At 58.2% G+C, this 24802-nt stretch overlaps 1 protein-coding gene across 4 annotated transcripts; it reads right to left on the bottom strand.

The window, feature by feature from the left end:
• Nucleotides 1-1114: 1114 nt before the first annotated feature.
• On the bottom strand, nt 1115-22076 carry RARG (retinoic acid receptor gamma). Of its 4 annotated transcripts, XM_058742635.1 has the most exons (10): nt 21846-22076; nt 21033-21099; nt 17086-17420; nt 5932-6080; nt 5569-5710; nt 4779-4939; nt 4414-4590; nt 3815-4019; nt 3214-3372; nt 1115-2415 (listed from the first exon to the last, which is right to left on the bottom strand). In XM_058742635.1, the coding sequence occupies exons 3-10, from the start codon at nt 17270-17272 to the stop codon at nt 2216-2218; spliced, it is 1380 nt and encodes a 459-aa protein (XP_058598618.1). In that variant the 5' UTR covers nt 17273-17420; nt 21033-21099; nt 21846-22076; the 3' UTR covers nt 1115-2215. The 4 variants fall into 4 exon arrangements, with proteins under 4 accessions (XP_058598618.1, XP_058598620.1, XP_058598622.1 ...); XM_058742637.1 differs by lacking the exon at nt 21033-21099; XM_058742639.1 differs by lacking the exons at nt 17086-17420; nt 21033-21099 and having other exon boundaries at nt 21846-22074.
• Between the last annotated feature and the right edge of the window lie 2726 nt (nt 22077-24802).

Raw genomic sequence — 24802 nt, 5'->3', positions numbered from 1 at the left:
TGGACAGCAGGGACTGACAAGCAAGGCACCGAGCCAGGTGCCCATCTCTTAGTGGGTGCACAGGGAGCATCAGGTGGGTCTTAGGAGTGTAGCCGCTGGAAGGAGCAACTGGGGACAGGGGTGGGGGAGGTGGGCTTCTTCGGCTGGCCTCAGGCTACCGGACCTTATACCCTTCCCCCACAACCAGGGGTTACCATGGTGATGACCCCTTCTTCCCCACAGGCCCTGTGGTTTCCTCTAGAGCTTCTTTCACTTTCTTCTTCTGCTTTTCCTCAATCTTCTCTCTCCCCTACTCCCACATCCTCAACCCCTCTCTCTCCCACAAGCACAGGTCATTCTTGAAGGTGGCAAGGTACAAGGTAGGCAGGGTGCTGTCCCAGGGAAGAAGGTGGGCCCCAGGGTGGGGGGAGGGCAGCGTGGAGGGGGAGTCACAGAGGGAGGGGGGAGAGTCCAGGGGCACAGTGGGAAGGCCTGAGCGGGCTGAGGATGGGAGCTGTTGCAGAGGGGAGGCATGGAGGGGCAAGGATGTTAGTACAGAGGGTAACAGTGGGGTCATGGGGATGAGGTCACGGGGTGGGGTGGGGTCAGAAGGGGCAGCGGGAGTAATTTGTAAGGTGATAGTGGGGTCGGAGAGTCAGGGAGCTCATTAAGTAAAGGGAGGGGTGGTGTAAAACAGAAACACTGTAACTTAGATGCAGGCTGCGGTTCTTTTCTTCTGGGGCCAGAGACCCTCACGAGAACCAAGTGCAGCTTCCATGAACCCCTTCCCCAGAGATGGGCAGATATGCACATACACATAACTGGGGGTGGGGACAACTTAAAAGACCTCCGGGCCCATTAACACCTCCCCAGAGGCCCACCGCATCCAGTCTAAGAACACACACACCTGGTGGCTGCGGAAGGCCCAGACACCCGCCTCCCGGGGTAAGCTCCTGGGGGCTCCCTTTACCCCACTTTCCCACCACCGCCATCCAGGCACATTTCATCCGATTTCCCTGGTTTCCCTAAGAAAGCTGCAAAATCCGGTAGATTGGGAGCTCACCTTCCTCACCCAGTCCCTCTCCAGGTCAGCTAGTCATGTCCCCTGCCACTTCCCAGAGGGAGCCACATGCCATGAGTTTCCATCACTTTATTTTGCAAAAATAGAAAACTCAGCAATATGCGATACAGCGGGGAAGGGGAGATGTAAACAGAGGGGAGGGAACAGCACCCTGACCCCCCAGAGAAAAAGGGGAGCCAGTGGGAATCTTATTTGGCAGCTAAATACAAACTGGGGATTGGAGGAAGAAGGGAGGGGTCACAGGGGCCCTGGGCTCCCCCTCCCAAGACCCCTGGAGGAAGGGGTCAAGTCCAGGGTGTAAACAAAAGCTAATAAATAAATAGAGGTTTCCTCTGGGTCAGGGAAGGACCAGCTAAGCAGCGCCCACCCCCCACTCCCTGGGCCAAGCTGCTCTGGAGATCAAGGGGGGTAAGGCACTAGGGGGAGAGGGATCCCCTGGCCCCTCTGTAGTGTAGGAGCGTCCCTGCCCCGGTGGCTGAGATGGGAGGCAGGGGAAGCCCAAGGCACATGACAGGGCTCGGGGAGGGGCTTATAACGGAGGGCACAAGGTCAACTCTGGGCCCAAGCAAAGAGGTGCCGAATGTACGTGCATCTGTCCCTTTCACCCTCTGGCCCTCCACAGAAATGCAGGGCCCAGCCTGCCCCAACCTGACCTGGCACGAGGATGGGGCACAGAGGGCAGTGTGAGCCCGGCAGGTGCATTACGCAGCATGAGGCACCAAGGGCAGGGGCAAGAGGGTGGGCTCAGCCCTCCCCCTGCGCCCCTTTTTTGGTCTCTAGTGTTCCTGTTTGCTCCCAGAGGCCTAAGCACCTGGCAGAGAAAGGGGCTTTGGAACTGGCAGGGTCTTCCTCCTGCCCTGGGGAGCCTGGGACCCTGGTGTCTGAGGGGCAGCGCCGAGATTTTAGAGTCCAAACCCAGGCTCACCCCTCTGCCCTCTTTCCTGGTGGGAGAAGGGCAGGCCCCGAGACAGGAAAGGGAGCCAGTTAGAACAAGAAGGGGATGAACACAGAGGCACCCCTGGAAACTTTGGCAAAAACAAGGAGCTCACTGGAAGGGGTGGAGAGAGGGCAGAGCTCGTCCTCCCCCAGTCACTGGCGGTGTCTGGGAGATGGTCAGTCTGCTGCCTGGAGCCCCAACCCCCACGGCAGGGGAAGTCAGGGGCCCTGGTCAGGCTGGGGGCTGCAGGCCCCTTTGCCCTGACCCCGGGGAACCTCATCCTCGCTAGAGGCCTTGGGATGGGGACCAGGCTGCGAGGAGTCGTCCTCAAACATTTCAGGGTTCTCCAGCATTTCTCGGATTAGGGGAGGCATCGGGCCTGGAATCTCCATCTTCAGGGTAATGGCCCTTTCTGCTCCTGCAACAGAGGAACAAAGGTTCAGGGGGACAGAGGCCCATGCCCCTTGAGGCCAACTCGCTAACCTTTCTTGGCCTTCCAGGGGCTCCCAGCACAAGCCTGCCACTTGTCTGTCTCAGATTCACCCTCTCCCTTCTGCAGAGTTCCTGGGGGCCACTCCTCTGCCTGCAGCTTCTACCTGCCTTCTCTGCCAAGCCCGTTGCCATTCTTTCAAGCCATCCCATTTTCAGACCATCTCCTCAAAGATCACACCGAGTCCAACTGTCACCTCCACTCCCCAGGCACTCCATCCTCCCATGTCCGCGACTCGCCAATTGTTGCTAGGCCTGTTCTTACTCACATTCGTAACAATAGCTAGTATTTACTGAACACCTACTATCTGCCAGGCACCCTTCTGAACCATCAATGTCCAACAGAACTTTCTGCGATGATGGCATTATCTGCTTCGTCCAGTACAGTCATCACTAGCCACTGAGCACTTGAAATGCAGCTACCGCAACTGGGGAATGGCGTCGTTAATTCAGGGCGGTTCTAAGCCCGTTGTGTTAACTCGTTTAGCCTTCTCGATAGCTTATGAGGTAGATGTAAGTATAGCCCAGTTTACAAACATGAAAACAAGGTACCAAAAGTAAAGGAATTTGCCCAGAGTCTCCCCACGAGCCCGTGGCAGAGCTAGGATTCCAGAGCGTAGGCCGCCCGGTTCGCACCCACTCTGTTCTTGTCTCTGCTTGTCTGCCTGCCTGTGCTGGGAGACCAACAGCTCCAGGGAGAGAGAGGGGAGGTTCCCTCATGACTAACCCTTGGTGCTGATGCCCCGGAGGTCAGTGATCTTCATGAGCATCCTTGGGAACATGTAGGGCTGGCTGGGCCGCCGCCGGCGGGCATAGAGCCTCAGGGCTTCCAGCAGTGGCTCCTGCAGCTTGTCTACTTTTTCAGGTTCCTCCAGGTCCATGCGGTCTACAGGAACAAGCACAGTGCAGTGAAAGAGAAGAAATGGGGGACACAGTGACAAGTGGCTGATCCCCAGCTGTCCCTGACCTATGGCACTCCAAGCCCCAAACTCTGTCCTATCAGCCCTTTGCCTTATTGTTCCTGGGCCTACCCAGGCCACTTCCCCTGCTCCACGCCCTGTACCTTCTCCCCTCTGGTAAATCACTCCTGCCCACACCCCTCTCTCAGCACCAGTATCTGGGACCTCCTCAGCTCTCTCTGGCTCCTCTCTCCTTTTTGTTCTATGCTCCAAGGTGCTAGAGGGCCTGTCCTGGGTCTGAGAAGTCTGTGGATGGGGCAGGTGCAACAATCCCAGGGAGAGGGACCAAGGTCTCCTGCCGGGTCAGAGATCAGGTGTGGGCTGTGGTGGGAAAGGAGCCTGAGCAAACGCCAGGGGGCACCCCTGCACCTCCGCAGATGAGGCAGATGGCGCTGAGCAGTCCTGTCTCCGTGTCATCCATCTCCAGTGGCAGGAGCTGCCCAGCAAAGGCAAAGACGAGGTCTGTGAGGGGCCCAAAGCCGGCGTTGTGCATCTGTGTCCGGTTCAGAGTCAGCCCATCAGAGAAGGTCATGGTGTCCTGCTCCGGGGTGTACCTTGTGCAGATCCGCAGCATCTGGAGGTGGGCAAGGGGGAGGGTTAGTGCTGTTTCTGGGGAGGACCACATGTCCGGTGGGGAGAAGAGGCAATGGGATGTACGTGGAAGGTGAGGAGGTTAAGTCCAGAAAGAGGGCAACCTGCAGCAGGCATGGGGAGGAAGGCAGAGGTGGAGAATCTGAAGTCTGGGGAGGGAAGGGGAGTCAGAAGGAGGCAGAGCATCCAGAAGCGTAGGATCAGGTCTTGGGGAGGGGAGTTAAGATGAAAAAAAAAAAGCTTGGGTTTAAAGGCGATCTGGGGAGTCCCAGAATGGAGGGGGAAGGAGAGATAATGAAATCTTTGTGGTAAACCAACTCCTTGGCCTCACATGTGGGTCAGGCCTAGTGGGAGACATGCCACAGGGCTTAACTTACCAGGATGTCTAGGCAGGCAGCCTTGAGCAGAGTGATCTGGTCAGCAATGCTGAGCCCTGTAAAGCCAGGCAGCCGCTTGGCAAACTCCACGATCTTGATGATGCACTTGGTGGCCAGCTCACTGAACTTGTCCCACAGCCCCAGATCCAGCTGCACCCGGTGGTCTGCACTGGAGTTCTACAGGGAGGGCAGGTTGGAATGCAAGCTAAGCCCCGCCCTGGGGGCTATCTTCCTTCCACCCAAACCCCCAGCTCCCTCCTCTGCATTCTGTTGCCTTTCCTTGTCCCTCAGCACCAGACCATGGCCTCAATACAACCCGTACCTAGTCCCCAAAGCGAACAATCCCCTGCCCTCACTGGACTCACCGTGGTGTATTTGCCCAGCTGGCAGAGTGAGGGGAAGGTCTCCTGATGAGCTTTGCTGACCTTGGTGATGAGCTCTTCTAACTGAGGGCTCAGCTCATAGCTGTCAAGCGACCCTTCTTCCTTCACCTCTTTCTTCTTCTTATTCCGGTCATTCCGCACAGCTTGGGGGCAAAGGCACGGGAGGGTCGGGACCCTCAGAACCTCCCTCTGGGTATCCCCTCTCATCCTAATATCATGCGCTCAGTCCTTATCATGAACATCTATTCCCCGGGACCCTAACCACTGCCTCAGTTTCCCTAGCTCCTACATTAGCTCCCATCCCCAGGCTGGCTCTCTCCAGCCCCACCCAGGGCCTGCAGCCCCTGCTCCCTTCCAGAGCCATTCGGCTCCATCCTGCCCTTCCTGTCACCCCTCAGGAGCTAGGGAGGGGGGGCAGGATATGCGGGCGGCAGGATATCCACTTATAGCCTTGGCAGCACAATGGCGCAGGGGAGGGGACTGGCAAGCCCCCCCCCCCCAACCTCCCCATAAAACAGGGCAAAGTGAGCCGGTAGGTAACCCCCACTCACTCATTCAGAGGAAGGATTAAGCTCTGAGAGGGGAGAATGGCAAGGGGTGGGGCCTCCTAGGTGAATGGCACTAACCAAACAGGACTGGCCAGGGAGGAGGCAGCATCCCAGGGCAGGCCAGGTCTCAGAGGTCAGAGAAGTGGGGGTGGCCAGTGGGAAGAGGGCAGCAATGACAGGGGAGGGCGGGAGGGCTCCTGCTCAGGCCAGTACCAGGGGCCTACCTTCTTTGGACATGCCCACTTCGAAGCACTTCTGTAGCCGGCAGTACTGGCAGCGATTCCGCGTCACCTTGTTGATGATACAGTTTTTGTCGCGGTGACACGTGTACACCATGTTCTTCTGGATGCTGCGGCGGAAGAAGCCCTGGAGTTGGGGGTGGGGGGTGGGCAGTGAAGCAGGATGCTGGGAGTACCAGCCTCTCTCACAGGCCCTTCGGGTCGCCCCAGGCTGGACCCAGCCTGCGAGCCACGTGTGTGCAAAGCAGCTCCTCCCCACTCGGCAGGAATGGCCACCCACGCACAGCGTCCTGCCCCTCTGGTCTGGACCCGGAGGCCCAGCGCGCCCCACCCCCACTATGCACACACCTTGCAGCCTTCACAGGAGCTGACCCCATAGTGGTAGCCAGAGGACTTGTCATTGCACACGAAGCACGGCTTGTAGACCCGAGGAGGTGGAGGGGGCGAGGGCGAGCTGGGCACCATCTCCTCTGAGCTAGTGCTCTGCGTCTCCACCGCTAAGGGGGAAAGCAATGACATGAGGGTCGGAGGAAAAGGACCCCTCAGATCTCCCCGGCATCCTCACTACACAGGCACACCCCATTCCCACTTGTCCCTCCAGCTCAGAGATGACAACACCATCATCACCACAGCGGCTTAAAGTCCCAACAACCACGCACGGCCCCATAGTAAACGCTTCCAGAAAGCCCCGAACGACGGCTACCAGTGCACCTCCCGCCGCAGTCTGGCCGTCTCCCTACACAACAGTGCCAGCCCGAGCCCTCAGATACTGCCAGCCCTCATGACACTGCGAGGTTCCTCAAATTCCAGGCCAAGGCCATCTTGGAAGTTAACTTCTGGGCCTCAGTCTCCCCAGCTGTGAAGTGGGTAGGTGGAGGGATTATGGGCTGTGGCTCTGCACCCTTCAGTCACTCTCTGTCACATCGGTCCACCTTGCTGGGTTATCTACTTCCCATCATCCTTCTCTTCCTGAGGCAATAGATTTGGGGCTGGGTAGGCAAGCACCAGCCACCTGTAGCTTGCGCCTGGATAAATGACTCAGTACCCCAGGTACCCCGAGGTCAAAGAGGACCTTGTTCTCTCTCAAGTAGTACAGGGTAAATAATCCTCCAACTTCTCCCTCTCATACCGCACCCCCCCCCCGCCCCAGATAACGGCCAATGTGCTTTTTCCCAGAAACCACTGAGGCAGTGGAGCAAAGGGGACACAGGTATCAAGAAAAGTAGGTTAGCAGATATGCAACAGCCCGATTTTACACCTGAAGGAACTGAGGCCAAGGGGGGGAAGTGACCAGCCCAGGGACACACTGCCAATTGATGGTGGAGCCCAGGCTCTCAGGTTCTCTGACTAGACCTAAGTGGCCAGGCAGGGAGTCTGAGAAGTCAAAAAGTCGGGGAAGGAGAGACTGAGGTATTTGCTCAGAGCCTCAGGTTGAGAAGCGGTTGGGGGTGTAGCAAAGCGGGAAAAGTCAGGTGACAGTGGGTAAACAGGGCTCCTGGGGGAGGGGGAGGGGAGCTATCTCTGGACCCTCTCTGAGCCTATGTCTTCACTCCTAAACTTTCCCCACAAATACCCAATCGCAGCTCAAACGGGGCCTCGGCCCACGCCACACAGAAGGGGTGGGAGTGGGCACCCTCTGTTCAGGAGGCTGCTCAGTAAACCTTTTTCGGTGTTGGGGGCGGGGGGTTGGGGTCTGTGGTTCATCTTCAGAGGCAGAAAAACCTAGAAATTATTCAACCTGTAGGACCCGCTGCCCAAACCTAGAGGGCCCAAGTTAACGCAAGAAAACGCTAAGACCCTCCCTAAGGAGAGTCCCACGCACCCACCTCAAGAGCACCTTCTTCCTTCTAACCCGCTGCAGCCCACCTGGTCAAAAGTCCGCCCCATACAGCCAGAAGGGCAGAAGGAATGCCCAGGATGCCGGGGTTCCGGGCTAGCTCCACCCACCCCACAGGAGGGAAGCCCTCCCCACCCCCCAACACACACCGACACGATTAGCATAAGAATCCTGCTGGAGTGAGATTCCCCAATGGAAAAGGGCAGAGAAGAGGGGAGGAAAGAAGGTGCCTCGAGTCTATTCAGGCCCCAGGGCGGGAGACTCCAGGAGGGGCACTGAGAGACGTGGGGCTGGCTGGAATGCCTTTCAGGACCCCTCCTGGAGTCCTAGGAGGGCACACGTGCTGCCCGCAGGCCAGTGCGTGGGGTGGTGCTCACTCAGGCGCTGACGCCCTCCCTGCCCGCAGAGCGCTGCCTCATTTCCTCTCTTGCGAAAGGGCCCTGGGTGCGGTCAGACTGGCATAGGGCAGTGCCAGGCAATTATAAAGACTGGGGGCCGCAAGGAGACAGGCCTGGGGACAGCTTTTCCTGTCTGAGTGGTACTGTCACCCCTTCTGGGCACCCTTCTGGCACAACTCGGCCCCCTGAACCCTCGAGTGCGCCCCAGTGGCTCTGGTCAATCTGAGGGTGAAGGGCACAAGAAGGCTAATTGGGTCAAGCCTGCTCAGATTCCCTTCTTCAGCCCTGGGCTGAGACCCCACTATCGGGATGCTGCTCCCAGGCTAGGCAGGGGCCCCTGCTGGGGAGGAGGGGGGTGGGCTCTGGGTTTTTCTCCTTTTAAAGCCCAAATTGCTGAAATTGAGGAAATTCCTGGCCAGGCTGAGCGGAGCTTCAAACAAACTCTTTATAACCGGCTGTAAACGCTCCCAGCTGCGAGGCGCAGGACTGAGAAGCCCAGACTCACAATCTGATACACACCTCCTTGGAGACACTCTCACACATCAACAACAGTCAGGGCACAAAAGTAGACATACTACCAATGGCTTCCTATATCCCAACAGGCCCCTGGCACCGAAGAGCACACAGGCGGGCGTAAAGGCACACTCACTCCAGCCACACTGTGGAAGTGAATGCACAAATCATAAAGCTGCCCCCCAACATCCAGCTTCCCATTTGCAAGACAGCAGCTCAGCTACCAGACAAACACCCGGGCCTGCCAGCACAGCACCAGGACACCGCCAAACACCCGCAAACACACCATGTGGCCCTCCCCTCAAGGGACCTCTTTCCTTCCCTGCTTTAGACACAGGTCTCAACTACTTTCTAAAAGTGTGTGGAGCAGGCCTGAAGCCCACAGAGACCCTAGAGGCCAAATTAATTGGTCCAAATTGAAATGCAAAACCATACTGCCAGCCAAGGGGGGGGGGGGGGGAGGGGCTGCCATGCTCCTGGAAAGGGCTGGATCCCTACCCAGCCCCCACAAAAAGCCCTCCTGGGAGTCTCTCCACCTCAGCACCCCTCCCAACATACCCCAATTCCCCTTTCTATTGGACAGTGAAAAGAAGGTTAAGAATTCACCAGGATTTGGTGCAAAGCAAGAACAGTTCCATGCTTTCTCCACCCTATAAATGCCACACTTTTACTTCTTGCCGCACCCCACCCCAAAGTACGGTCTCCTGTTTGCCACCTCCCTCCTTCAGTCTCGGAGTTGTTAAATCTGAGCAGCTCTGCCCTGGAACCAAAAAAAAAAAAAAAGAAAGAAAAAAAAAGAAAAAGAAAAAAAGAAAGATAGAAAGAAAAAGAAAAGAAGAAAAGAAAAAAAGAAAGGAGAGAAAAAGAAAAAAAAGAAAAAGCCGAACTCGTAAACAGCGCTGCCGAGTGCCAAGCAGCGAGGCGCGTTGGCGGGGGCTCGGTGACCCCGCGAGCGCACTCCCCCAGCGCCCGCCGCCCCGCCCGCCACCCGCCCCTTCCCAGCTGCCCCCAAGCCCCTCGCGCCGGCGTCCGCACCGGGCTACCAGCGCGGTCCCAGCCCGGGGTAAATTTGGGGGGTGTTCCAGGCTCCCCTCTCGGCTCCTCCCTACGCCCACCCCCGCCAGGCACTTCGGCCCAGGCTTCAAAGCCGCCTCTCATCTGGACTTCATTTTTACTGCCTCTCAGTCCCCAGCTTTTTATTACCGCTCTGGAAAGGGGTTCCAGGGCCCCAGGCCTGGCATCTCCCATTTCACAGAGAGGGGAAGATGGATATTTGGGGACCCAGTAGTCTTACTCTCCGTGCCGCTGCCTCCTCCAGGCCACCGCCCCCCACCATAAACAGGCTTTGCTTTAAACTTTACGCTTCCTACTGAAGTTGTGTGTGTCGGAGCCCTAGGAAAAAGTCATCTCTCTGCATACAATCCTATACACATTACCACACAGTGCTTTTTAAGATGGGGGAGGGGGCGCCAGAGCCGAGCCTTCTCCTGGTAGTGTGCACAACCCGGTGCACCCCGCACGAAGAACACACAGGATGAACTCTCGAACGCAGCACTTTCCAAAACCGCCCCCGCAGCCACGCAGGGGCACCCGCCTTCCCGGCCTCACGCCACAAACATCCCTACATAGGGCCGTGCGGAAGACCTGCCAACGTTGTCGGAGGGCGACACTGCGTGGAGAGACCCCCTACCCTCACACCCACACCGCCGACGCCAGGCGCCGCACACTCCAGGGATTCACACGCTCTGCAAATATTTTTTACGCTCTCAACTTCCCACATGGACCCTACTAATGCCACCCACGGCCCTGGGTGCTGTATCTCTCCGGGGCCACGGACCTGCGGGCACAAGCTACCAATAACACCTCGGTTTCTCCCTATCCCCAGGAATTCTGGAGTGGCATCAACCACAGCTCCTACCTAAACACCCACCATAAAAACCACACACACTCCAAACACTAATGCACACACCCAAAGGAGTCGCTGAAGTCCCACGTTTAAAGGGCCAGTACCTCTCTTTCGTACACACCCGCCCCTCACATAGAGAGGGTGAGAATCTCCGCTTGCACCCCAGTTCCACCTTCTACACACGGAAAGAGTGAGCCGCTGCTTCTCCTGCACCCCACCCCCCACCCCTGGGCTCTGGTACCTACATTGCAGGCTGGCGGGTTGCGGCCAGGCAAAAGACTCAAATCCGGCGAAACAGGAGCTGCCCGTGGCTCTGCGCAGCAAGCCGGCCCCGGGCCCCGACGCCCCGTACAGCCGTCGCGGACCCGGGGCAAATGTTTCCATGCAGTCGTACATCGCGACCCGGCTTGGAGGGAAGCTGGGTGCTAGGAACACCAAGGACCCGCAGCCGATTCCCCCTCCTCCCCCGGCGGCGCCCCGCTCCTGGAGGGGGGGAGGGGGAGGGCTAGCATAGGGCGCCAGGCTGCATGGGGGGTAAGGGGTGGGCGGGGAAGAGGGGGATCCCCAGCAGGGGAAAGGGACTGGGCGGGGCGCAAAGCCAGGGCCGCCGCTTCGGCCGCGGGCCGGCTCGCTCTGGGCGCCTCCGCGGCTAACACTGGGGAGACCTTTTGTAAAAGCGAAGCCCGGAGGGGTGGGGGGTGGGGCTTGGAGAGCGAAGGGGGCCGGGCACTAAGACGAGCTGAGCTGGGAGTGGAGCGCACACTTACACACACTCGCACCCGGCGCGCGCGCTTGCTTAGACACATACCCGTGCATGCATTTATCTAGGCAGGCGCCGCATATTTGCAAATATGCAATAGTGCGCATGCATTTTTTCTGCACGCACATAAAATCACAGAGGCACACAGACATCTATGCAAGCACATATTTGTGCAAGCACATCTGGCTCGGGAAAATGCTTGCAAGCATTCTCTCTCCACAGCCCCGAGGCTTTGCACGCATTTGCACTTCGGCGCGTGCCCTGGTCCGGGATGGGGGGAAGGAATAGAGGAACCAAGCACACGCATTTCCTTTTGAGTTTTCCCCCTATCCCTCCCAACACTCTTTGCACACCAGTCATTACAGGCTGGGGTGTCAGGGAAGACGGAGGAGAGGGGAACATGCAGGTTCCCAGCGCGGGGCAGTTCTCCCGGGCCCGGGGACCTGCACTACCTCCACCCCCTCATTCCCAGGCCTGGCTCCTCCCTCTCCCTCCGCGCGCGCGCTTCGAGGCCGAACCGTACATTCCTGCGGCTCGGCGCGCGCGGCCTCCTCCTTCCTTCCCGTTCTCCCCACCCCCGGTTGAAGGGCCGGAGCGCGCTCCCGCCGTGAACTCTCCGGGAACCCCCCTCGGGGCGGGTGGCCGGGCGCGCTCACCTCCTCCTGACCCGGCCCCGCCCCACCCCGCCCAGGCCGTCGCCAGCGCCGCCGCGGAGTCCCCCGCCCCCTCCTGCGCTGCCTGGAGTCTACTCCTCCTAGCCGGAGCTGTCCTCCCTCCGCCGCGGCCCGGGCTGCCTCCCTCCCCAGTCCCCGTAGCCCCGTCGCGCGACCGACGCTCCCCAGGCGCTCCACCGCGTCTCTCACTGCCCCTTTCTCGAACCTGACTTCACTTTCAGAGCACAAAACTCCCACCCCAAACTGCCTCTACGGTGCCAACCGCGCCTCCGACGAAGCTGCCCTGCTGAGTGCCAACTCCCCTCCCCCAGGCTTTCTACCGTGCCAGTTGCCCCAAACTGCCAAGGGCCCCTCTCGGCTGTAACTGCGGGTCCGGTCGTCAACTGTTCTCACAGCCATTACACATCCCCCCCTATTGGCAATAACAGCCCCTTCTCCCCTTCAGTGCCACACTGAGTGCCCTTCAGATCTCAGAGGGCCGCCTCGCTGTCCCCTCGGTAGCCCCTTCCGGGCACTGAGCGCCCTCGCCCGGCGGAGCAGGGGGTGAGGGGGGCGGGGGGGTGGCCACGTCAAGAGTTTGCCCTAGCCGCCCGGCCGAATCGGGGACCCTGGCCCCGGGACAGCTCCAGCGGCGGCGACTCCCGGAAACCGCCCCCTCCCCCGCGCCCCGCCCGCCCGGCCGCCCGGCCGCCCGGCGGGCCGGCCCAGCCGGCTCTGTCAGCGCGGCTCACACGGGGAGCGCCGGGGGAGCGGGAGAGGCGCCCGGCCGGCCCCTTCCCCCGCCTGGCGGCTGTGGCTGGGCCAGGGCGGGGCGCGCTTTTCTAAGAATCTGTTGTACCGGGTGGGGGGCGCACTGGGGGTGCTGCAGGAGTGGGGCGCCAGTTTGGAAGAATAAAAAGCAGGAAGGGGTGCCAGAGTAGGCAGGGAAGGGAAGGCGGGCGCGGAGGAGGGGCCGGGGTGGCGGCCGGGTACGGGGAGGGTGGGGGGGCAGGGCTGGGAAGGAGGGCCAGGCTTGTGGATGCGGGGGGCGGCGAGGGGTGCCAGGCCTGATTGAGGGGCTCGAAGTAGGGATGAAGCGGGACTGCAGTGTTCTTTCCAACCCAGTGTGAGCTCCCTGCTGTTGCCCCCAACCTGAAATACCCCATTTCTGAAGCCAGTTCCCCCACCCCCAAAAAAGGGGGGGATGATAGATTTCTGAATCAGAATCTGGGCAGTGGTAAAAAAAAAAAAAGTTAGGTACAAAATGGGAAATACCCCCCAACCAGGGGGAAAGAGCCCTGATTAGTCAACTCCAGGCTGTCAGTACCCCCCCTCTCCTCCCAAATCTGAAAGGTCCCAATTAAGTCAAGCCTGCCTGGTTGGTAATTAGAACCAGAAGTGGCCAGGCCACAGGGAGGGGGGTTGGGAGTGGAGCACAGGAGGGGGGTGGAGGGCTCCAGGAAGTCATGAGTCCTCAATAGCCCCCGCTTTCTCTTCACCAGATGCACCCCACTCCTCATCACCCCATCTGTGGTGCTTCCCAGGCATTGCAGGGAGAGGGGGCCTTTAAGGGACAAGGCATTAGAGTGCCAGGCCCACCCTTCCCGTCAACCCCAACCCCCCATTCTAGGCAGTCTTAGTACAGCCTTGAGGAGAAGGTAAGAGGATGGGGGGGATCTAGTGCCCCCTCTTATCCCCAAAGTCCCCCCAGCCCTTATTGCAGCAATTAGACCCATTAGCCTTCTAGCATTTCATGGGAACCAGATGTTCTCCACCAGCCTGGTGGGAGTATGAGGGGGGGTTGCTGCCTGACTCACCCCTGTCCCCATCTATGATCCCCACCATCACAGTGCACCCCTCCCCGCTAGAGCCCCACAAAGTCAAGACCCTGGAGGCAAAGAGAAGCATACCCCTCCCCCACTAACAAGGCCATTAGCACTGAGAGTCTTGTATGGTCACCCCTCAGAGCCTCTACAACCCTGGCAAGGATGAGTTTGGCCAACGAGGGACTGTGGAGGGAGGAACAGCTAACTCCTTATGCACCCCTCCTTTTCTCCCCCCTCCTGCCACCTTCTGGATGGGGCTGGAGGATAACTGGCTCTGAATTCCTCCCACTAAATTCTCCTTTTCTTCCAAAACCTTCCCTCAAAAAGGTGAAGAGGGGGCATTTCAAAGCAAGAAGCCCCACCCCAAGGGTAAGTCCTAACTTAGGAGTCCCACCTGAAGGGCGGTGGGGAGGGGTCTCTGGAGGAGGGGGCAGCAGAAGAGAGAAGGGAGGTGTGAATGGGGGACGGGGCCCAAAGCAGGGGTGTAAGGAGCGCTGGGCAGGATGGGGGCTGGGACTGGGTAGGGGGCCAGGAGAGGGGGGGTGCAGCCTGGGCCCCAGCGGCGGCGGCTTGCCCAGCTCCCCCCGCCAGAGAGGTTTCCTGTTGCAATCAAAGCCCCGTTTGTGTAGGCCTGGAGTTGGAGCCCGAGCCTGAGCGGTGGAGACCGGGGAGGGGAGGGGAAGGGAAGGAGGCAGTCGGCTGGGGTTTTTTCCTGGAGGAGGCCTCACTGCGGCCTGCTTGCCACCCTTACCCGCCTGCTTGTTCTGCTGGCCTCTCCCAGCGTCTGGGTTCTCTCTGTGTCTGTGCCTTTTGGCCTGTGTAGTGCTCTGTCACCTTGCTTAGGTCTCTGAGTCTCTCTTTTTCAGTTGCTTTTAAGTAGAACTCTTTTTCTTCCTGTGCCAGCCTGCCCTCAGTTTCTCCATGTGACTTAGTGTGGTGCCACCTGGGCTCCTTGCCCCAGGGACACCGTCACCAAGTTCAGAGGATAAACAGGGCTAGGTCCTCACCACCACAGACATCTCCTCGAGAGGGGGAAGAGGGAAGTGGGTCCCTCCCGACCCACTCTGTTCCCTGTAGTCTTGTCAAAGCAAACAGAACACATCAGTGTTCATAAGCACGGAGATACAAAGAGACACGGACCCCAGGGTTTCATGCACACGTGTGAGCACACGCACGTGCACACACATACACACCTCTGCTCTCCCATGCACACAGGCCTGTGCTTGTCTCTGCAGCACATGCCCCCCCTCCTGCCGCCCCTCCTCTCCTCCACCACAGGGTTCTGAGATGCCTGCCTTACCCACTCAGGCCCCTGGAGAACCCCAAGGGGTGGGGCAAGATTTCCCTTCTCAACGTGGATGTCTCCAAGGTGCTAGGGACCCAGCAGTAGGATCCTGGAGGCAGCCTCAGGGAGAAGTTGCAGGTTCCCTCATGGACCACCCTCCCTCCCATAGACTAAGAGAGAGACACAGACTCAAGGTGAGTGTGGCTTTGGCATCAGACTTAGGCCTCCAATCCCCCTCCATTGGGTGGCTCCAGGCAAAAAAGGGACAGCAGGTCAGAGAAATGAGAGACTAGACCTTTTCACCCCTCAGCTTCTCTCCCACTGTGGGAGGTCTCCCAGACTCCAGGATCCCTTCCTCTCCCCTCTGCCTCCTCATTTACCACTGGGTGCTGCATGCCCCACTCTCGTGCAGGCTGTCTGGACCCAAGCCTTCCCCTCCTCCCCACCCCACCAACATCTCTCTGCCCGGGCCTGTCTCCTGCTGCCAGCCGCACCCTCCCCAGCTACCTGCCTTGGTTCTGGCTCCTCCCTTGGATTTCTCCTTTTGGCCCCCACCCCCTCCTTCAGGGCAGCCTTGGGGGATAGAGCCCAGGGTGACCCCTTCCCCAGTCTTGACCTTACTTTGATCCCTGACCTTGATCTCCATGCGTCCAGGGCACAGGGGCCCAAGGAGTGCTTCCTCCCTGGGGGCTTGGCCACTGGCTCTCAGCATTCCCCCACTACCATTCTTTTTCTCCTCTCCCACCTTCCTCCCTCTGCCTTAGTGGCTTCTCCCACAACCTGAGAAACTCAAGTCCCAAGGGACCGAGTCGTGTGGTTCTCTGCAAGAAGTGCATTCATGTGGGAGGATGGTTTCTTCCTACCTCCCCAGGCCCTGGGACAGATTCATGGGGTGTAAATGAGGTAGGGGAAGCCCAGCTGAGGTTTCCAAAAAGGGGGGCTTTGTGCTCTCCTGTTCACCTGCATGCCACCCAAATAACCCCTGTTGGGCTACAGACATGCCACTGGCAGGTCTCACCAAACACCAGACACACCGTCAGCAGCCCTATTAAATACCGCCTCACTCCTCACACTGACTCTTTGTTGCACACACTGGAATTTTGTATATGAGCAGAGTCTCGGGGACATGCTGTGCACACACAACTGCATGTGGTCTACACACACACACACACACACACACACACACACACGCCTTCTCCAGATGAGCACAGTCTTTCCACTAAAGCTGCCAGCCCCATCTAGTCACCCCTTTCTTTACACATACACACGACCCTCCGACTGCCCCTCCTGAAGGCAGGGCCCCTTTCTCCCACCTCCCTCTCCCTGAGCTTGCGGAGCTTATAAAGGATGTCTTTATCTTTTTGTCTTTTTTTCTCCATCTCTGTTTCTGTGCCTCTGGAGCTGCCCTTCTCTGTGTCTCTCCTCCCATCACCTCTCTTTATTTCCAGGTGAGGGCTTCTCACATGTTCAACCTTTACCCCACTGAACCTGGCGGTCCAGCCCTCCAGCTCATGGGCACCCACGCCTGTAATGGCTTGGTCAAGAAGACCAACTACCAAGTGGGAGGAAAGGAGATCCAGAGGGAAGAGGAGAGGCCTAAGGCTTGTCTGCTGTCAGCACTCAAAAGCTTAACCCAAAGAGGGCAGGCCTGAGGGACAAGTAGGGATCTGCAGCATGTGGGCACCATGCCAGACCTAGAGGGAGGGGAGGCATCCAGAACACACATGGCTGGAGGAGAGGATGCTTCTGGAAACACCCCCTCCACCTCCCTGGATTACTTATGGTGCAAGAGCCACCTTCTTTGCAACTGATTCCACCCTCCCTAGCACCAACAAGAGACTTTCCTGACCCCACACATCTTTGGGCACCTGGCTCCATTTCATTTCCTTTTTGTGCTGCCTGCCCCTAATTCAGAACAATATCACCTCTCTATCACAGTCAGCTGGTTGGCCTTCCAGACTCCTCCATTCCCCAGGGTGCTTCCTGGTACCCACCACTGCATGCAGGCAGAAGCCTCAGACTTCACCAGACCCAGCCTTGGCTGCCCATGCAAAGTGTTTCCCACTGCCGGTTGACTCAGGAGGCGATTGTAGACCCCAACATTCTAGACATCTTGGGCAAGAGAACTCTCATTTGCAAACAATGCCATTTGCTCCACATCCAAACCCCCTCCTGTCATGGCCACCCCTGTCATCTACTCCATTAGATCAAACCCCCATCCCTGCCAGTCTCGCTAACTAGGGTGCCAATTTTCTATAGCACCCACCCTCCAAACGTCTTCCTATTGCCACCTGCCCTCATCCCCCAAGGCCCCTGAGACTCACACAGAGAGGCCATCTCCTTGGGGAGGTCAGGCTGGCCCAGGCCCCGGAAGCTAGGACTCAGCATCTCGAAAGGTGGAGACCCCCTGAGAGCCCCTGGGAAGGCAAAGGGGAAGCCAGCCCCTGGGTAGCCAGATCCAGGCCCCAGGACACCAGCCGCTGCAAAGAGTCGTTCCTTATTGGTGGCCATGGCAGCTGCGGTGAGGGAGGCTGAATCCCCTGGGGTCTGCAGTGGGCGGGGGAGGTCTTCAGCCACAGCCCCCGCCCATGCCCACTGCCCCAGCCTGGGAGGCTCCGTGCCCGCCCTTCCTGGCCTGCCCACTGGGTCTCCAAGAGTCCTAGGGAGAAAGAGAGGAAAGGGAGGGATGAGAGAATGATCACCCTAAGGTTCCAAGCCCCATGGCCCTCTCTCACTTGGAGCCTTTTCCCAGTATGCTTCCAGGGTCTGTACTGCCCTGCCTCAGGGCCCTCTACCACATGGTAGAGGGCAGGGCAGGAGCTAATACAGGTTGAGAAAAACTCCCCAGGGAAAGGTAAACTGGTTTCCAAAGTGAATAATGGTCTTAGGACTCCTGGCAGAGAGGACTCCCAAGCTGAGAAGGGACCATTAAGCACCAGTGGGCTAGACACTTGATTCAACCTTCACATCAACCCTGTGAAGTAGGAATTATGATTCCCATTTCACAGAGGAGGAAACTGAAGTTAAGTGACTGGCTTAAGGTCCCATGGCTGTAAGTGGTGGAGCCAGGATCCAAACTCTCAGGGCGCGTGGCTGGCTTAGTGGTGGAACATGCAACTCTGGATCCTGGGGTCGTGAGTTCAAGCCCCATGTTGGGTGTAGACCTTACTTTATTAAAAAAAAATATATATATATACACACACACACACACACACACACACATACATGTGTGTCTATATACATATATATATGTGTGTGTGTGTGTGTGTATATATATATATATTCAAATTCTCTATTACCCCGGGAAAAGCAAACATCTCTGTTGTAACTTTGGGGCCCTACACCTCTCTGAAGAGGAGTTGCAGTCCGGTGAGTAGGAACACTGACCCTGGAGCCAGGTGCCCTGAGTTGGTCCCCACCACTTGTTAGCCGGACCTTGGGCGTGTTACTTAATCTCTCTTTGCTGAATTTAGTTTCCTCATTTGTCAACAGGGAATAATAATAGGGCCCACTTCATAAGGCTGTTGCGAGGATTAAATGATTTAACATATGTAAAGTGTTTTGAATGATATAGGGCAAATATTACATGCTGTGTGTCTCATGTTATTTCTCTTTGTACCTTCTCTTCCTCAATACCTCTCTTGTAATTAGCATTTCCTTCTGTCTCTGTCTTCCTCAATACTCCTCTCCCAGTTTCCTCTCCCAGTTCTCTGTCTCCAGTTACCCCTCCCTCACTCCCTAACTGGTCTTGCATTCTCTCCTTCAAATCCATAGATGCTGATGGCCACTGTGTGCCAGGTATGATGCCAGGGAGCTCCTCTCCTTGTCCTCTCCTTACTTTGCTTCTCCATCTCCTTTTCTCTGTCTTCTCTGAGCCCTCTGCTTCCAGGAAGACCTCCCTACATCCTATCCTCCCTCCAATGTAGCCTGCCCCTTGAGATTTTAAACCTGAGCTCAAGGGAGGGAGAGAGGAAGGAGGAAGAGAGGAAATGGGAATCCTAGTGCTAGGCAGGTGGTTTCTCTCCTGCTGTTCTGATAAGAGAAACGGCTTTCTCAGGAGCCCCAGAACCACCCTCTAGGGAGTGAGGGGCTTTCTTTCTAGGGGAAAGAAAGTCACCCCAGTCTCGGTAACTCCTCTATCAGCCAGAACCATAATGGATTGAGATGCAGAAGGACAGAGAAGGACTAAGAATGAAACACAGAGACCATGGCATGGGCAGGCCCAGAGGTAGGTGATAAGCATTTCTGTATCTCCTTTTATTAGTCTTTGCTTCTAGAATCAATATATCTCAGTCTTTGTACCTCTGCTTTCCTTTCTCTCCCTTCCATCCTCTTTTCTTTTTTTTCTTTTCTTTCCTTCCTTCCTTCCTTCCTCCCTCCCTCCCCTCCTTCCTACCTACCTTCCTTCCTTCCTTCCTTTTCTTCCTTTCCTTCGTTTCCTTTCTTTTCTATCTCTCATCTACTTTGGCCTTCAAACTCCTGAGGGTAAACTATCAAGGAGGTTACAGGAACTCAGACTCCAATCCCACCACGCTTCACTCAGTCCCCATGTATGAAGCTACCCCTGTTCCTCACCGGGCATCACCCATATCCCCAGCACCCTCAGACTCCTTACCCCAGTCTCTCCCCAGGCCCTGAAAGTCTGAGCCCCAAGCCCCCAGGGTCCTTCTCCTTTTCCTTCCCCTATTCCCTCAAGTCCTCATCCCTGGTTAAGCCCAGGTGGAGCCAGGAGTCCGGGCCCCAGAGGCCCCTGGGCCATAGCTCAACAGGCTGGGCCACATTCCAGGTGGATTAACCCCTCCAATGCCAAGGGTGAGAAGCTACTAAAGCCCCCCCATCTTTTTCAGACTGCCTTAGACAGGACCTGGGATCTGTCTCCAGCACCCACTGTCTTTGCTTCTCACTTACAGGTGGGAAACAGAGACCTGAGGGTGGGGTGGGAGGACTTCGGGGTCCCAGAGAGGGATGCTCAGACTCCTGGTCCTTACCAGAGAATGAGGCTGTAATGAGTGAAGGGCAGCCCAGCTCTCCCCCAGACTTCCTCCTAATTTCCCTCAGAGAAGGGACTTGAGAGTTGAGTGGAGAGGGGAAGGAGACAGAGAGGCATCCCATTTCTGAGCCTTGCTTCCTATCTGCCCTGGCTGGGAAGGGAAGGGGAGGGTCTTAAGTCCTGGGTGGAGGAAGGGACCAAGAGATTGAAGACAGTGGTACAGAGAGTAAAAGGCAACCCTACACTAGGGACCCAGATGCCTTGGTTCTTTGGGGAACCTGTGGAAGGAAGAGAATCCTTCTTTCCTCCCAAGATGCCACCTCAGATGGAGGTGGGGCTGACTAGGGGAAAGGGGCCCTTACAAAGCTGCTTCTCTTAGGGCTGAGGTGGAGTTGAGGGAGGGCATGGATGAAGGGGGCTGCCGGATGGGGGGGGGGGGGCACGTCTCCCTGCTGCCCTGCCTGCTCTAGGGCCTGGAACAAAGCTGCTCTTGTCGGCTGCTCTCCACCCGCTGCCCCCCTCCCCTCTGTATAAACACGACCACCTTTTTCCATGACCCCATCTCCAGCCTGGGCGGAGAACCCAGGCATCCTCTGCTCTAGCCTGGGCCCCCAGCCTGCTCCCCAGGAGGCAGCGGTGGCCTGGGTTTCCCTGGCCTTGTGCCACCCTTGGGGGAGTCCAGACCCTTGAGCTCTCCACCTCTCATCCCCAGGTGCCCTCCCTCCACCCCACTGGCCCCAGGGAGGGGCAGTGCCCAGGAGGCAGGCAGGCAGGCAATGCCAGTGGAATGTGTGTGGGCAATGGAGGGCACGGGCAGGGTGGGGCAGAGGGGGGAACTGGAGGTGCCAGTTAGGTGGCTTTCTGAGCCAGGGGTGGGGGTGTGCCGGGGCGGGGGTGTGTGCCCTATGCTGCCTACCAGACTTTAAGCTACAGCGTGCATGTGTATGGGTGCGTGCACGCGTGGGCATGTATGTGTGCATGTGTATGTCCATTTGGGATACCCAAGCTCCAGGCGCCCTGCATACACTGCCCCCTGCCCCCTCTTCCTTCCTCTCTTTTCTTGCCTCAAGGGTATGGGACACTGCCTATGGTCCTCAACCCCAACTCAGCATCTGAGGAGTAACAGTAAGGGCAGGAGTCTCAGACCTGATCTGGGATTGCAGCTATCCTGGACATGCCCTGCCCCCTTCAGGGGGCACAGTCATCTCAGCTTCTTGCCTTACAGACACCTCCTCAGGCTCCCCTGCCCCCCCCCACACACACACCCATGCATACTCTTACCCTCTGGCCACCTGCAGAGATCCCCTCCTACATACTGGGTCAGGCTGAGGGGACTGGGCTGTAACTGCTGAAGACAGAGAGGCATGTCAATGGGGCTCCCAGACTACAACTCCTAGGTCTTCCTGCCCTTCCTTTGTTCCCTTTGGGCTCCCCTCCTGAATACTCCTGAGGAGCCCCCATCCTTGGCTGGAAGGAACCAAGACTCACCCCCTACCTGGGGACAAGTGAGAGGGAATACAGAATTGAAGGTTTAAGGGACCTTCACAGACCCCTACCCTATTCACTTGTCTCTGCAAATTTCTGGACCCAGAGGGCTAGGAGTGCTTGCCGCTGGATGCTTTCCTTGCTTTTCTGATGTCCAAACTGGGCCATTCCACTGGGGAAAGAGGAACTTGGACCAGTTTGGACCAGAAGGCCACCCCTCAGACTCCCCTGGGGAAGCCTGACCAAGGGCTGGCCAAGGTCTTTCCACACGGGAGGGAACCCTGGCTTCCCTCACACTCCAAAGCACAAAAGTAGGCTAGAACCCCTCTGGCTGAAGACTCGTCCCCAAGTGCTCTCCCCACTATTCACCGAAATGCAGCTTTGCTGAAGCCCAGCCCAGCTTCAGCCTGTCTAAATCTTCCCCAATCCCTCCGGCATCGGGGCTGACCCCCAAGTCGGGCAGGAAGCCCCTCCAGCCTTGTGGACCGCCCGAGCAGCCCCGGCAGGGACTGAGCGGCGCCGCTCCCCAGCGCCCCCGCCCCCAGCCCACCTCGGCGGGGACCCAGGCGTCCGCGGGCGGCGGCGAGCCTGCTTCCCCGCCTGACTCACCTGAAGGGGAGGGAGGGGGAAGGGAGGCCGCTGAGCCCCAGGTCCCGGCGTCGGGCGGTCGCGAGGATGCGGCGTCGCGGTGTCAGGGGCTCACGGCAATGGGGGGCTCTGGGCGGGGGGGGGCACGGGCTCTAGGCTGGGACTGTCCCGGGGCCTCTCGGAGCCCGCCCGCCCACGTGACCGCCCCAAAATATCCGACACATTTTCTCCCAAACCGCACACTGACTCTGCAGGCGGGGACACGGAAAATATTTTCTTTCTTTTTCTCCCTCCCCACCCCCCCCACCTCCCTCCCAGCCCGGCTCCCTCCTCCCCCTCCCGCCCTCGCTCCTCCCTCCCCTGCCGCCTGCCCCTGCCCGGCTCCCTCCTCGGTGCCCTGGGGCTGGGGGGCGGGGGTGGGTGGGAGGGGGACTGGGCGGGGCAGCCCAGGACGCCTGGGTCTCTGCCCCTCCCATTTGCTGGGCTTCCGTGGCTCCATCCCCAGGAGGCCGGGCATGGCTGGCAGACGAGGTCAGTGTCCTGGGCCCTTGATGCCACCCTTTCTCTCTGGCACTTTTCCTCTTCCTGCCATTTAGGGGGACTGGTTGAGTTCTCTGGCCAGGCTGTGTGGTTCAGTGTGGCCAGTGTCTGCTACCTCCCGAAGGGAGGCGATGGGAGCTGTAGTCTCACCATCCCCCGGGTGGAATGATGGGGCAGGGGTATGACAGAGCAAACGCCACAGTCTTTACCCTTTGCTTCGCCTCCACCTGCAGGTCAAAGTAGTCTCTACTTCCCCTGGCCTATCCCAGATGGTCCTTTGGTCCCAGGAGCAAACTGGTTTAACTAGTGGGATTGGAGGGTGGCGGTGCTGAGGCCCCCCGCCTGGAAGACCTCGTCATCTCACCCTGCCTTGAGTAAGCTCAGGACTTAGAGTGCCTGGGTCCCTGGCTGCCAAAGTTGTCCCCACCTTTGGGCTTGGATCTGGAGGGGGAGAGACTGGCGAGCAGGGAAGGAGGAACCTTAGCTGGGAGTGGGAGGGGCCTCTGGCTGGGTGTGAGGGAGAAAGCCCAAGCAGAGGGTGTGTGTCTGCCTTAACCAGCGCCTGCTTGCCTGGTAGATGCGCCACGAATGTTGTTGACTCTGGGTGTGTGTGTGTGTGTGTGTGTGTGTGTGCACGCGCGCGCATGCCCAGAGTCAGTGTCAGTGTCTGATGGGGAACACTCTCTGACTTCAACATGACCACCAAAGACTGTTAGCCCTAGAGTGGGAACCCAGGGGTTTATTTCCATTCTACTGAAGACAGAAGGGAAACGGTAGCAGGACGGGGCTGGACGGGGCTGGAGAGATGCGCCCAAAGGACCTTTCCCCCAGCAACAATCCCAGGGTGGCCAGCATTGGGGATGCGGACTCCTGATCACATCATCACATTTTCCGTACAGAAATTACTCTGCTCTGTCCTCACTGCCACCCTGAGGCCCAGGTGTCCTCCCTCTTAGGAAAGGCCACTTTTGGTTAACCAGAGTCAGCTGATAGAGAGAGCGGAAGAAGGGGCATGCTGTGGCTATCTCTGGAGAACAGAAGGCGTCGATGGGGGTGCAGACAAGGACCTCTCTTTCACTCCAGGGGTGGAAAGAGCTGGGAATAGGTACTCCAGGGTCCCGTCCCCAGGTGGCCTGGCTGCTGTTGACTTTGCTTGGTTACCCTGGGAGCAGCTCTCAGCAGCGTGGGAGGGGCAAGTGTCAGGGAGTTGGACCCAGGCATCCAGGCTGGGGTGGGATAGCACCCGCCTGTGTGGCAGGGATTCTGCCAGGAGGCTGCAGAATTAACCCCTCCAGCCCTGCTGCTGGTGGCTGGTGCAAGGAGGGCAGGCCCAACTGCGGTTTGTGAATGTGGCCCTAATTCCCCCTCCCTGTCCCAGCACATCTGTACTTGGTTTACAGTGAATGAGTCTCCTGTCCTCATGACCGGGCAAGGGCACCACTCCCTCCCTAGCCCTTGGCTGGGCATCCTGACACAGAACCAGGCACCACCCCCGTGACACTCTCCCTGCTGGGTATCTCCTCTCTCAACTCCCCCCCCCCCAAGTCCTTAAGGGGGCTCAGGGGCTGGTCCCCAGGCCAAGAGCTAGAGCTCTGAGACTGTGCAGCTGGAGTGGCAGATGGGAACAGGGAAGCTAAACAGGGGACCAAACACTTGTGGTAAACTGGAAAGAGCAGATCTAGAATTCTCTCCCTCTCTGCCCTTCTCTTTGTTTTGGTTTGTCTGTCTGTCTGCCCCTGTCTTTGTCTCTGGTGGGTGTTTGTCCATCCATCCGTCTTTGGTAACTGTGGCTCCTCCCTTCTGGTGGCCTGCTGCGTCCCCAGCCGAGGACGGCAGCCAGGGGGCGATGCCCAGGAAGCCCCGCCCAGTGCTGGCCCCTCCCCTCAGGGTTGCCGCGCCTCCGCCCCCGCCCCTCCCGGGGACCCAATGACTGGGGTCTGTTTGGAAGTCAAACCAAAGCAGCCAGGCCGACTGGGGATGGGGAAGTGGAACATTGTGAGGGGTTCAGGTTCTTCTCTCCCTCTTGCAGTAGAACCGGTGTTCTGTCCAGGGATTCCAGGAGGAAGCTTGGAAAGAGGGCCTTCTATTCTGGAAGCTGGTGGAGAGAGCTCCCCTCATTTCTCCTTCCCTTCTGTCATCCCTGTTTCTAGCCTTTACTCTGTTTGTGATTGTTCCACTGGGTCACCCGGGGCAACTTGGAGAAATCATTTCTTGTGGGCCCTAGGCCCATACCAGGCTTCCTTGGCTTTCCTCATCACAAAGACCACAAGGAGAGATTGTGAGGACAGGACATCTGACCCACCTGCCCTGACTGTGCTATTTTGCACCCCCCCCCCCCCACCATTGTCAACCTCACCCCCTCCCCACCACAAGGAGGACATTGAGTAGGTGATTGTCCCATGCCCACTCTGGTGCTGGGGAGAATGCCCTATGCCGCT

This window comes from Neofelis nebulosa, chromosome 8, assembly GCF_028018385.1.
Source record: "Neofelis nebulosa isolate mNeoNeb1 chromosome 8, mNeoNeb1.pri, whole genome shotgun sequence".
NCBI classification, from domain to species: Eukaryota; Metazoa; Chordata; class Mammalia; order Carnivora; family Felidae; genus Neofelis; species Neofelis nebulosa.
The sequence above is the reverse complement of the archived record's forward strand: the minus strand, read 5'-3'. Positions and strand labels throughout refer to the sequence as shown.